Source organism: Marmota monax, unplaced genomic scaffold (assembly GCF_021218885.2).
Source record: "Marmota monax isolate L192 unplaced genomic scaffold, Marmota_monax_Labrador192_F-V1.1 WCK01_AAM20220418_F8-fsc00027, whole genome shotgun sequence".
Taxonomy (NCBI): Eukaryota; Metazoa; Chordata; class Mammalia; order Rodentia; family Sciuridae; genus Marmota; species Marmota monax.
In genome coordinates, this window is record NW_026694617.1 from 6,381,098 (window position 1) to 6,393,911 (window position 12,814).

Below are 12,814 nucleotides of genomic sequence, written 5' to 3' on the forward strand. Positions count from 1 at the left end.
TGATAGGTGTTTTTCACTGGTAATATGATGCTCTTTGGGGTTCCAGAAAATTATTTATTTTTAAAGATATGGTAAATGATTCTTGGCTTTCAAAAACAAAACAATATGGTAAATGTTCCTAATAAAGGAAGAAGTCCCTGCAGTGCATCCACTTAGTTCCTCCATGGCAGTGGATTAGCCTGTTTTTCTCTCAGCATAATTGCTTTAAAGATGTTGACATAAAAAAGAATCATCAATTGTTTAGAAGTCTTTATAGTAGAAATCAGTTGATCCATTTGGGAGATTAATGGAGGAACATAAATATATGAGTGCTTTATGAAGGATCTGATCGTCTTTTACAACGAGATACCTTTCTCTAAGATAAGATTTTACTCTGAAATTCTTGGTCCTTTCTTCTTTATCTTTGCTTTCCCATGAAGTTTAATTTTATTTATTTTAACTCCATTTGGACCTCACTTCTTCTCCATCTAACCTAGAAGGTTTGGGCCATTCTTTTAACCATTGTTTCACCATTACAGCCAACTCTCTTGCTCCTTGACTTTTCATGGAACCTAATCTGGTCTGCCCACACTCCACGTCATCATTAGATGTCTTGCTGTCACTGGACTGCTGACCACTGCTAGCTGGGACTCAACAACCATGGCAGTGGTAGCCTCTGTAAATTCATGGTCTGCAATTCTTTGGGTCCTGGAGATGGCCTTCGCCATCCTTATATTTTCACATAATTATTCTTCTCCTTTGTGAATTAGATTAGCCACTAATTCACTCCTATTTTTAAACTTCTTCCCACCAGGTACTCCCTGTTTCAGAAGACAATCTTGACTCCTATTTTATTGAGGCCACCAGGCAGGAACTTGTGAACTTCCTTCTTGACCACCATCCCTGTCCCTACTGATAAATTTTCTCTCAACTGTGTCACCTTCTAGCTACTTTTCTACTTTTTTCTCCTTACCTTTGCCCCCCAGGATGCTCAAAAGAATAGTGCCTGATTTTTTTATCCTTCTGTTCTCTGGCTTTCATCCAAACTGCTTTTAACAAGCTTACCACTGATCTGGGAAAGCCTGTGAGTTATTTTTTAGCTTTTACCTTATTTGGTTTCTCTATAACATTTTGTCATTATTGACCATCTTCTTCAGTTTTTTATGAAAATCTTTCTTTTTTGGATTTTCTTCACTGTAAGTAGAGTCTCACAAAGTCAAACCTGCCATTTTTCTAAAATTTCAGGAAAAAAATAGAAAAAAATTATTTGGGTTTTAAAACATAATAATATGAAAACTTATAATCCAGTATTATGAATTATACTTTTATGCTAGAAAAATATTATGCTTCGGTAATAGCTTTAAAAAAATAAGAAACCTGATTCTGTGGTACATGTCTGTAATCCTAGCAACTGAGTCAGGAGGCTCAAAAGTTCCAGGTCAGCCTCAGCAACTTTGTGGATCTCTGTTTCAAAATAAAAGAAAAGGACTGGGGATGTAAGTTCAGTGGTAGGGCACTTGCCAAGCATGCATGAGACCCTGGGTTCAAGCCTTGGTACAAAAAATTTTTAAAAATTTGGGCTGGGGTTGTGGCTCAGTGGTAGAGCACTTGCCTAGTACGTGTGAGGCACTGGGTTTGATCCTCAGCACCATATGAAAAAGTAAACTAATAAAACAAAGTTTAAAAATGTTTTTAAAAAGAGAAATATTTATTTCTTAAAATGTTTTGACTGTAGTAATCATTTCACTGTGTATATCCAAACATCATGTTGTATATTCCTTGGTGTCTTCTTTTCTAGTTAATGAAGGAGTTCCCTCTTCTGAGCATGTTCAACATCCATGAAAATCTTTTAGAAGCCCTTCTGGAACTTCAAGCATATGCTGACGTTCAGGCAGTCTTAGCAAAATATGACGGTGAGTCCTTAGCTGTTTGTATGTTCTTGAGAACTCGCTCTCTTCTTGACATGTCCCAGTGACTAAACTGAAAGGATCATTTCAAGTAGCATAGCAGCTAGGTAATTCTCTTCTCAAAGAATTTTACCTCCAGTTTCATGATGGTGTTTTATAGAATCTTTAGAAATTCATGCTTAGTAGGGGCAGAAACATCATGTGGCCTGTGCCCAATCCTCTCCATCCCTCCCCACAGACTCCCCTGGTGCTCTCTCCCCAGCAGGTCATTATATTCACTCTGCTTTATTCCTTCATGGTCAGGAGTCACTGTGCTGGCAGCAGAGTGTTAGAGGTCTTGCTGTGGCACCACATTGGTTCCCTGTGAGCACTACCTGTTGGTCATGTTGAGCGTCTGGAGCAATATAGAATGGCTAGTAGTCCTTGTGCTTGTGACAGCTCAGTAAATATTTGAAGATAAAATCCTGTCTGTTTTACCCTAGGTCTTTTCCTCACTAGCAGAATATCCCCATTCCTTTTTTTAGAATGGGCTTTAAAGTCTCTTCACCATTCTGGTTGCTGTTCTTAAAAAACCAGAAGATTAACTGGTACATCCTAGAGATTTTAAACTCTTCTGTTCATATTACCATTATTTGTGAACTCACCATTTGATTCTTTGTACATAAATTATCTGCATAAGTCAGGCACAATGGCTCATGCCTATAATCACAGTGACTTGGGAGGCTGAGGCAGGAGGATAGAAAGTTTGCTGCCAGCCTCAGTAACTATGCGAGACCCAGTCTTAAAACAAAAAAGTAAAAAGGACCAGGAGTGTATCTCAGGGATAAAGCAGTCTTGGGTTTAATTCTTAATACCATATACAAAAAAAAATTATCTGCATAATTACCTGTCATGACCTAACTACTAGAAGCTCTGCAGAACTTCATATTATTCTGTCTTATTTTGTTGACTTTCTCCCTGAAATAAATGTGTTTGCATGTAAAATGAATATTATGGAGTGTTACTTATATTGCATAATCTTTTTTGGTTTTGTTTTATAAGATATTCTTTCTTTAGTAAGCATGTTTAATTCATTTAAAGAATTTTTCAGATCACAAAGTCTCAGGAATTCGTCAAGCATGTAGGGCAAACTTTCATTTAGGTCTTATTTTTCATAAAATTTCACAAAATTCTTCATAAGGAATCTCTGAAATGGGTTGGAGCTGTTTTCCTTACAGTTGAGCGAATTGAGGCCTTTTGAGACTTTTTGTTTTTGTTTTGCTCAAATTCTTGCTTAAATTGGTGGGAACTAAATGCCCTCTGCCAGTGATGGCATCTTTTTGCTATGTGGACATGAACACCCTGTGTAAGAAGATAAATGCTACCTAGTATGGAACTGATTTTAGAAAAAGAAAAGTATCTGTGGAACACTTTAAAGTATACAAAATAAAGACTGTTTGGCCTTCATGTCAGCTCACTTTTATTCTCTGTTTACGTGCTGGAATTTTACTGTTCTGCTGAACAGTGGTCTAAGATTGAGAGCCTAAACTAAGGGGCTTTCTTGTAGCCACAGTGCCCTCACATTGAGCAGCAGCTTCTTCTTCTTCTTCTTCTTCTTCTTTTAATTCTTTTTTAGTTGTCAATGAATCTTTATTTTATTTATTTATTTTTATGTGGTGCTGAGGATTGAACCTAGTACCTCACACATGCTAGGTCAGTGCTCTACCACTAAGCCACAACCAAGCCCAAGCTTCTTTTAATACCAAAGAAACCTAGTCCCATGTCCATGGGTTCAGGTGGCAGTGCACTTTTCCAGATGCCACAACAAGGTTCCAGTGTTCCTATCCCATTGCTGACCAGTACTCAGCCTGATATATCAAGGCGTAAGAAATAAAGGTTTAACCAATAGTGCCTTGGGGATCACACGTCTCATAAGAGTCCTTTCATGAAGATCTCAGTTCATTACAGAAATCATCAGCCTGTGTTATAAAACTGATTGCAAAATAAAGAAATGAACTCATTTGGAGCTATTCATTGTCTCCCTGTGTCCCATCGCACAGCCTCTGTTCCACAATAACCAAAAGCTGATTTATTAGATTCTGATAACATATGTTCATATTATTTGTTACAACAGACTGTCCCACCCTCCACTAAAACTTGGCTCACACTTTGAAAAATTCCTTTGTTGCAAATGGACAAACTCACCATATCAAGGGCCTGTGTTGAGCTTTGTTTATGTTGTGTACCTGGCAACAGAGATGATGTTCTTGTTCATTATTCATGGAAAAAGAGCCTCATTAGTGGCAGGCCACATACTGTTGCTGAGATGCCTTGTTAGAGGTTTTCAGTTCAGCAGTTGTCAATAGAGTGCAGATGACCTAACCTCCACTAAATTCTGTAGGGAGTTTTGGTGCTGACTTGGCTCAGGCCTGTATCATTTACAGTAGAAATATAATGAAGTGGCTGCTGAAGTTACTGTTCTTGAGGGGTGCACTGCAACCACTCACAACTGTTGAAAAACATGCCTCTTGTTCCTCATCCCATACCCTGAAATGGGTTCTTTCAAGTTCCTCCCTGTTACTTTTTCTGGAGACCCAAAGGATCTTGACTGGGCTGCTGGCCTCTTATCTGGCCCTGTGCAAAGTAGTAGGTGCTTCAGAAGGTTTGAAGGCCAGACAGCTTGTAGGGACACCCTGTTCTTCACCCTGGCTCAAGTGTCATCATTCTTATCTCTGAGATATTGGAGGCAGTGGTTTAAATTCCAGCCCCTACATCCCTCTGCACAAAGCCACACCCAAAGCAACAGGATTATATGTTATCTTTGCAAACCAGGATTCTCTAGTTGCATAGCTGTTTCTTGGAAGATTTATAAGAATGGCAGTTGTTCATTGCATTTGTTTAGGTAGCTGAATGTCTTAAGTGGTATGTGGGGAAGTGACACAGTGGGATCAATGCTATTTTTCTAACCTTGGCAAAAAAAAAAAAAGGGTTTAGAAAAATGGCAAGACACAGGGAAAAGAGGATATTTTTTGGGGGGGAGGGTGGGGGAAGCAATATGTACTCTCCTTGCCTCATTATTCTTTATCATTAAAAAAAATTTGGCTTTGAGTCTCAAAATCTTTCATATTCTCAAACTCCTCTTATAGTGAAGCACTTTGGAAACCCTGGGTCTCTACTAGGATTACCCGGTTAATTGATTGAACCTCCTTATAATCTGCAACCTAATTTTGGTTTTGCCCTTGAGATAACATCTTGTGTTTTATTATTCTGGCCATTAGTCTGAAACACTACTTGTTCATTGCCAAGAATTTTCATACTCTTCTATTTCCAATTTATTAACCAACATTATATGGGGCAGTTTTTATCCAGGTGGTTGGTCCTGGTTCTATAATGACCTTCACCAAATGATTACAACAACATCAGCAACAGCACTTTCTAGCATTTAATTGGTTCTTATAATGTGTCTGTGTCATATATGATTTTAAGCTTTCACAGATGAACCCATTTATCCTCATCATAAGTTTATTTGTTAGCTCCACTTTTTAGCTGTGGTGTGGCTGAGAAGTACCTTGCTCTCAGGAAGAGCCTAAGATGTTAAAGTAAAGGCATGTAGATGGTATGAGAGAAACGAGATCAACTGAGATCATTGTTAAATACAATATGAATGCCACGAGGAAAGGAGAGCCAAGGATACAAACCAAGGGGTCCACTCCAGGTTGAGGTACTAACCAGCACCTACTCTCTCTGCTGCTGACAGTATATATATTTTTAAATTACCAATACCATTGTACTTGTTATTATTAGCTACAATTTATTGAGAAACTTTCATGTCCAAGCATATCATAGGCATTATCTGTACCATCAAATAACTTGCCATGAGGCAGTAATTCCATTTTGAGCAGATGCAGAAACTGAGGTTTATAAGTTGAAGTAACTTGCAAGACCACACATTCCTAGACAACTGCAGGGCTGGGATTCACATTCAGATCCAGCAGCTATAAATCCCATGTGTTTCCTATAAACATAAGCCTTGCCGAAGCCACATGCTCTGCCCCTCTCATCCTTAAAGTCATGAATTACGTGGTCTAGGGCTGTTGTGCAGAGTTTTGGTGATGCCAAATTGTCTTGTGAGATTTCTTTCTAATCGTTCTTTAAGAAATGAATGTATGTCATTTTTTTTTTGCTTATTTTTTTTCCTGAAACGATCTTCAGTCAATTTGTATTTGATTTCTTTTCTCACAAAGGGAAGTTGATGTGTAGTGATCATTTATTTTGTGATTTATCACCCTTTTTTTCAGTCATACATTTGTTATAGAGATAGATAGCAATGTTTTCAAGATCATGAGTTCATCAGAACCTTCATTTGAAGCCATTGTAGCAGTTGTTATGAGCTTTTAAAAAATCATTTATAGGTCACCTAGTTTGAAGGGTCAGTCTCAAAGATTAGAGTGGTAGCTTGGAAAAGGATTCATGCATTTCTTATTCATGATCATTTGTGCATTTAAGTTTTAGAAGAATCACATGGTGCAAGTGAATGTGAGGGCTACAGGGTACCTTTGGGAGCATCCAGCTCTGCCTGTCTGGTTAATTCTAAAAAGAAGCCATGGCCAGTGGTGAGGAAGTGGACTGGGTCCTTGCTTGGCCCTTCCAGTCCTCACTGAGTGAACTCAAACAAATCAATCTTCTAAGCCTCTCTTTCGTTCTCTAGAAATGAAATCAGGGTTTGGAAAGGCTAAGCAAATTGCCCAAGATCCCACAGTTGATAATTTGTTGGGAGGATTAAAGTAGTTTAATTCCTGGTAAGTATTTAGAACTTCATGGGATATACAAATTAAGAATTCAGAAACTGTTAGCTACTCTAAAGAACCGAGATTGCTACTCCTGAACCTCATGATTCTTGATCAATCTCAAGAGCATGAGAAGATCACCACTAAACAGGGATGAGAGGGGGGAGGGAAAGAGAGAGAGAAGGGAAATTGCATGGTAAAGGAAGGAGACCCTCATTGTTACACAAAATTACATATAAGAGGAAGGGAGGGGAAAGGGGGAGAAAAAAGAGAAATGAATTACAGTAGATGGGGTAGGGAGAGAAGACGGGAAGGGAGGGGATGGGAGGGGATGGAAGGGGAGGGGAGGGGGGATAGTAGAGGTTAGGAAAGGCAGCAGAATACAACATACACTAGTATGGCAGTAGGTAAAAAAGTGGATGTGTAACCGATGTGAATCTGCATTATGTATATAGGGTAAAAATGGGAGTTCATAATCCGCTTGAATCAAATGTACGAAATATGATATGTCAAGAACTTTGTAATATTTTGAACAACTAATAAAAAAAAGAACACACAAGCACAAATACTTCTAGTAAAGTCTGTAGCCACAACGTTTTTTTCAAGATATAAATTACCTTCTGTGGTTTAAAAAACAAACAAACAAAAAAAAAATAGAAAACCAGCTGGGCTGGGGACATAGCTCAGTTGGTAGAGTGCTTGTCTAGCATGCACAAGGCTCTGGGTTCAATCCCCAGCACTTACTTTGATATAACATCTTCTCAAGGCAACTTAAAAGCAGTTATAGTGGATAATTTAAGACTACAAAAACAGTTATAATTAAACCGTGATGTTAAAAGACTGTCCATTTCAGCCTACAGTATTATTACAATTAAAGTAAAGGGATACTTTCTATTCCCTTTTATTAGTTATGTACTCATTCATATATTATTTTGTATATGTGCATATCCTCAAACTAAGAAATACATAATGATATGTGGAATAAATCAATTAAAATATGGTTCTTGGTCTCAAGATGATTTTAACCTTATCAGGGAACTAAATATGCATAAATGTTCTGAACAAATATAGGATATGATAAATAACATTAGGGATATTTTTAAAACTATTATCTTAGAATTGCAGAAGTGAGATTATTTCTGACCCTGATGGGGCACAGAAAGAAGAGGAAGAAGGTGAGATCAGGATCTGGGATGTTTTCATTAATGACATAGCAGTAGTTCTGAGTCTTGAAGCAGATTTGCAAATACAAATACCAGTACAACTTGGAAGGCATTCATGGCAGGAGCAACAACTTGAATAAAGATAGGTTAAGCAGAAAAATATAAAACATATTGAGAGAAGTAAATGGTTTAAGAGTTTGGAATTAGACCAGAGACCTTATGCCTAGTAGAGGAAAATGTAGGCCCAAATCTTCATCACATCAGCCTAGTATCTGACTTCCTTAACAAGACTTCCTAAAGCACAAGAAATACAATAAAGAATTAATAAATGCGACGGACCCAAACTAAAAAGCTTCTTCTCCACAAAAGAAATAATCAATGAAGTGAAGAGAAAGCCTACATTTTGGGAGCAAATTTTTGTCACATGCATGTCAGATAGAGCACTAATCTCCAGGATATATAAAGAATTAAAAAAAACTTAACACCAAAAATACAAAAAACCCAATCAATAAATGGGCTAAGGAACTGAACAGACACGTCACAGAAGAAGATATACATTCAATCAACAAATATATGAAAAAATGTTCAACATCTCTAGTAATTTGAGAAATGCAAATCAAAACTACTCTAAGATTTCATCTCACACCAGTCAGAATGGCAGTTATCAAAAATACAGACAACAATAAATGTTGGTGAGGATGTGGGGGAAAAGGCACACTCATACATTGCTGGTAGGACTTCAAATTGGTGCAACATACTGGACAGCAGTATGGAGATTCCTTAGAAAACTTGGAATGGAACCAGCTATTCCAGCATACTATAGTAATGCAGTCACATCAATGTTTATAGCAGCTCAATTCACAATAGATAAACTGTGGAAGCAACCTAGTTGCCCTTCACTAGATGAATGGATAAAGAAACTATAGTGTACATATATATATATATACACACACACACACAATGGAATATTACTCAGCATTAAAAGATAATAAAATTATGGCATTTTCAGGTAAATGGATGGACGTGGAAAATATCATGCTAAGCAAAGTAAGCCAATCCCCCAAAACCAAAGGTTGAATGTTCTGATTAGTGGATGCTGATCCATACTGAGGGGAAACATGGGAAAAATGGAGGAATTTTGATGGGGCAAAAGGGAGGGAGGCATGGAGAGGGGAAATGGGAGCAGGAAAGATGGTGGAATGAGATGGACATCATTACCCTAGGTACATGTATGAGTGCACATATGGTGAGACACCACATTGTGTACAGCCATAGAAATGTACAGTTGTGCTGCCATTGTGTACATGAATCAAAATGCATTCTTCTGTCATATAAACCTAATTAAAATAAATAATTAATTAAAAAATAGAAAACCATACACAAAATGTCAGTTGAAATGTGAGAATAAGAGCCCAATTTTGTTCTCCCCCACAAGGCAGTGTCATGGCCTATTTTTAAAATCATTTCAAGTGTCTAATAAGATACATACTGATATTTCATAAGAACTCAAATACTTAAATTTATCTCCATTAATTCTTAAATTTTTGGAAACCTGAAAACAGAAATGCCAGGGATTTTTATTCCTGGTCAAAAGACAGATCATTTCTTTGCATTCAGAACAACTTCAGCCTTTGAGTAATTTGCACCAATGGAAATAGAGATCCAAGCTCTTTTGGATATTTATGCCATTAAATCATTTCGTGATTGTCCTAAATTTGGGGGCAAAAACTTCTTTGTAAGGAACAGCTGGTCTTTTTTTATTATCATGAATATATATAAATGCAACAACTATATCAATACCATTTTTATTGATGCCATCAAGTTCATCCTAAATTATCATTATTATCTGCCATCTGGTCATATGCAAAGGGTATACTTTTTAGAATGGGGTGTGTTTCTAACACTGGAGGAAATATTTTCATCACAGTATATTGAAAACAGAAGTTGTAAAGAAAGCCATTAGGGAACCTATTTTCAGACTATTCAGAGAATAAGCTTTTTGCTGATATTGTTTTGCAGAGTAAGCATGTAGTTATAAGTAAAAATTTCATAAACCTTTTTCATGGCCTGAGGCCTTATAATCAGCAAAAGTTATTTAACTATCATCACTGAAATGGTCACTGGATACCCTGTCTTTTTGTTAGTCTGTTTTCCATTTATGTTTGAGGAGTAAGCAAGGATAGAGGGATCTGAGATGTCAGGAAGACCAGGGAATGAGATCTGTATTAATCAGCACTCTACATGTCAGGCTGCCCACACCTCCAAAACAGTGTCTTTTGGTCAAGTGTAAGATGTGAATTTTGATGCCACAGGCACAAGCAACTTTGGAAACATTCACTATAAAATTAGACTACATTTGCAAAAAAAAAAAAAAAAAAAAAAAAAAAAGGTTTGGAGTGCTGCCAATCCCTTTTAGCAGCTCTAAACCTAGACTAGCTCCCTTCTCTGGGCTTTCTGTTATTTAAAAGATCAAGAATGTGCTTGAAGATAATCCTTAGGTAAAAGATGAGCAAATTAACCACATTGCTACTTCTAAGAAGAAAATAATCATGAGTTGCTGAGAAATGATAGCTCTTCAAAGCTTTGGGCTAAATACTCTGCTCTTTGGGACACCAAGAGGTAGATCTGCCAAGAGGACTAGCCTTAAAGGTCACTTTAAAGCAAATGATAGGCTGTCAGGTGAAGGACTATAAGAGTTCTGATGACAAATGTCATTTCAATGAGGTCTGTGTGCATGGGAAACTTCTCTCATGATGGAGAAGACATTCCATGAATGCATACATCTGTAATTCACATAGTTGATACATTCACAAACCCTGTATATTTATGTTGGCTTTAGTAATCCTTATTGCCCAGTTATCCTAATTTACCAAGGTAGCATTCCTCCCCAGCCAGCCATTAGCACCACAGAAACTGCCGTGTTTGGCTTCAAGGCACCAGCCACAGAAGCGGGCCCTCTGACAGACCTCCATGGGCAATCCAGTCCAAAAGTTGCAATAACATCTGGTGTTTGGCTTTGTAGCATACAATGAAATTTTCTGGGTGTAGGTGAACGTGTGTAGCCTGCCCTTCCTCCTGACCAAAATTATTAAGGTCATGTAGAATTTCCGAATTGAATCATCAAAATCCCAGGTGGCAATTTTTTTTTCTGGGTTCTTGTGTGTCAATCCTTTTTATTTTTTCAGTGAATTTTCCCCTCTGGTTGAAAGAGGGCCTTGAATTGATTTTTTGATCATGGGGCAAAGGGATTCTGTAGTTCTGTTGTCTTCTTTGCATAATATCATAAATAGGAGTAAAGAGAGAAATTTATGTAGCACATCCACATTAAAAAATGGAATAGTAACAGCACATCACAATCCACAAACAGGTTACGAAGAAGAGGTGGGCCGCTTTTGTCTTCATTCCCCGCCCCCATTTTTGTTTGTCTCTTTCATGGTTCCAGAAGCATCTGTGAAGGACACATGTGTTGGACTAACATGAACTTCAAGTATGTCTGGTCAATTTGTTGCTTGGCCAAGAAAAGGGATACATGTTGAGTATCCCTTATGCAAAATGCTTGGAACCACAACTATTTCAGATTTTTCAGGTTGTTTTTTGTTTTTCTGGTTTTTTATTTTGGAATGTTTGTGTAGTTGATCATCTGACATCAAAATGCTCCATAATTCAAAACTTCTTTGGTGCTTAAAACATTTTGGATAATGGAGCATTTTGGATTTTGGATTTTCAATTTGGGGTATTCTACCAGCACTTGGTACTTTACAATCCTAAAAGGTTACATAGAGTAACTAGGATTTTTTTCATATTATTCCATAAAAGATCTATCAAATCCTTATGTTAAAGATACTATAAGGTGCTTCTGGATGCAGATATAGATATGACCTAGTATGTGTCACCATGTTTTCATGCTAATGGATAAAGATGTTAGACACACACACACACACACACACACACACACACACAAACACAAGTGATGTGTTTGATGAAGATGAAGCAGTGTATCTGTTAGGAACTTGCTATAACCAGTTCAAAGAAAGAATTCTTTGAGAGTAAGCCCTATGTCCTTTAATCTCAGACCTCTGTGTAATAGGGTAGTCATTTGGAGCATCTGTGGTCAATGACTGAATCAGTAGATGTCCATGCTGCTATTGCATAGTGTCTTCATTTGTGAAGAACTTTGAAATTTATTTATCTATTGGAAACTACCACTGAAAAAATTTTAGAAACATAGATATGAAAATTGACCCTCAATTGACTTATCTCATGCATAGGAACAGTAATAATTCATTTTAAGCTACAGTTTGGATGAACTGAAGAAATTTTTAGCTGAAAAAAATCACTAAAAATTGTTTTATCCTGTCTAAACTTTTACCCCACAAGTTTTTTTCCCCAAGATTATTGCATTGGATTTTTGCTATCATGAGCCATTTATGAGTTTTGAAAACTACAGAGGAATTCTCCCTATGATGACCTTTACTTGCAGCAGAATCCTTCCAATAAAGGGTCCTTAAGGAGCAAGGAGAGGTGTGGCTGGCCTTCCTTGTTCTAGCCAAAGATTCTTCTACTTTTCTTCAACCTTGTTTCGGCTTTTACATTTTTTTTCTTCCTACTGCAGGAAGGAAGTATTCCACTGCTGTTTCAAACCAACATCTAGATTAGTGCACCAACACAGTGCATTGTGCTGGGACTCCACAAAGACAAATGTGGTTAACACATGTTGAGAAATAATGCATTTCTGACTCTCTCTTAAAACCCCCAACAACACTGACCAATTTGGTTTCCAGGAGCTAAATTGTTTCCAAATAGAAGGATGCCGCTATGAAGGGATTTGAGATTTTAGTACATTATTCAGGATTTCATTCAGCAAACACTGACGACTAATTATAGTTTAAACATTGTTTTGTGTTGTGGGTTGAAAGTGATAAAGAAACACAGATTTACTCCTAAAGTATACCGTGAAAGTAGGAGTAGCCAATAAGGGAACGAACAATTGCCCTAGGTA

The 12,814-nt window shown here is 37.3% G+C and overlaps 1 protein-coding gene across 13 annotated transcripts in view; it reads left to right on the top strand.

Annotated features, from left to right (window-relative positions):
- The window catches only part of St7 (suppression of tumorigenicity 7), a 269,462-nt gene that overhangs the window by 207,061 nt on the left and 49,587 nt on the right, over positions 1-12,814 (top strand). For all 13 annotated transcript variants that reach the window (XM_058572121.1, XM_046422419.2, XM_046422411.2 and 10 more), the window contains one exon: positions 1,778-1,892. In XM_058572121.1, the coding sequence (XP_058428104.1) occupies positions 1,778-1,892 (115 nt within the window). The remainder of the gene's footprint in view (positions 1-1,777; positions 1,893-12,814) is intronic.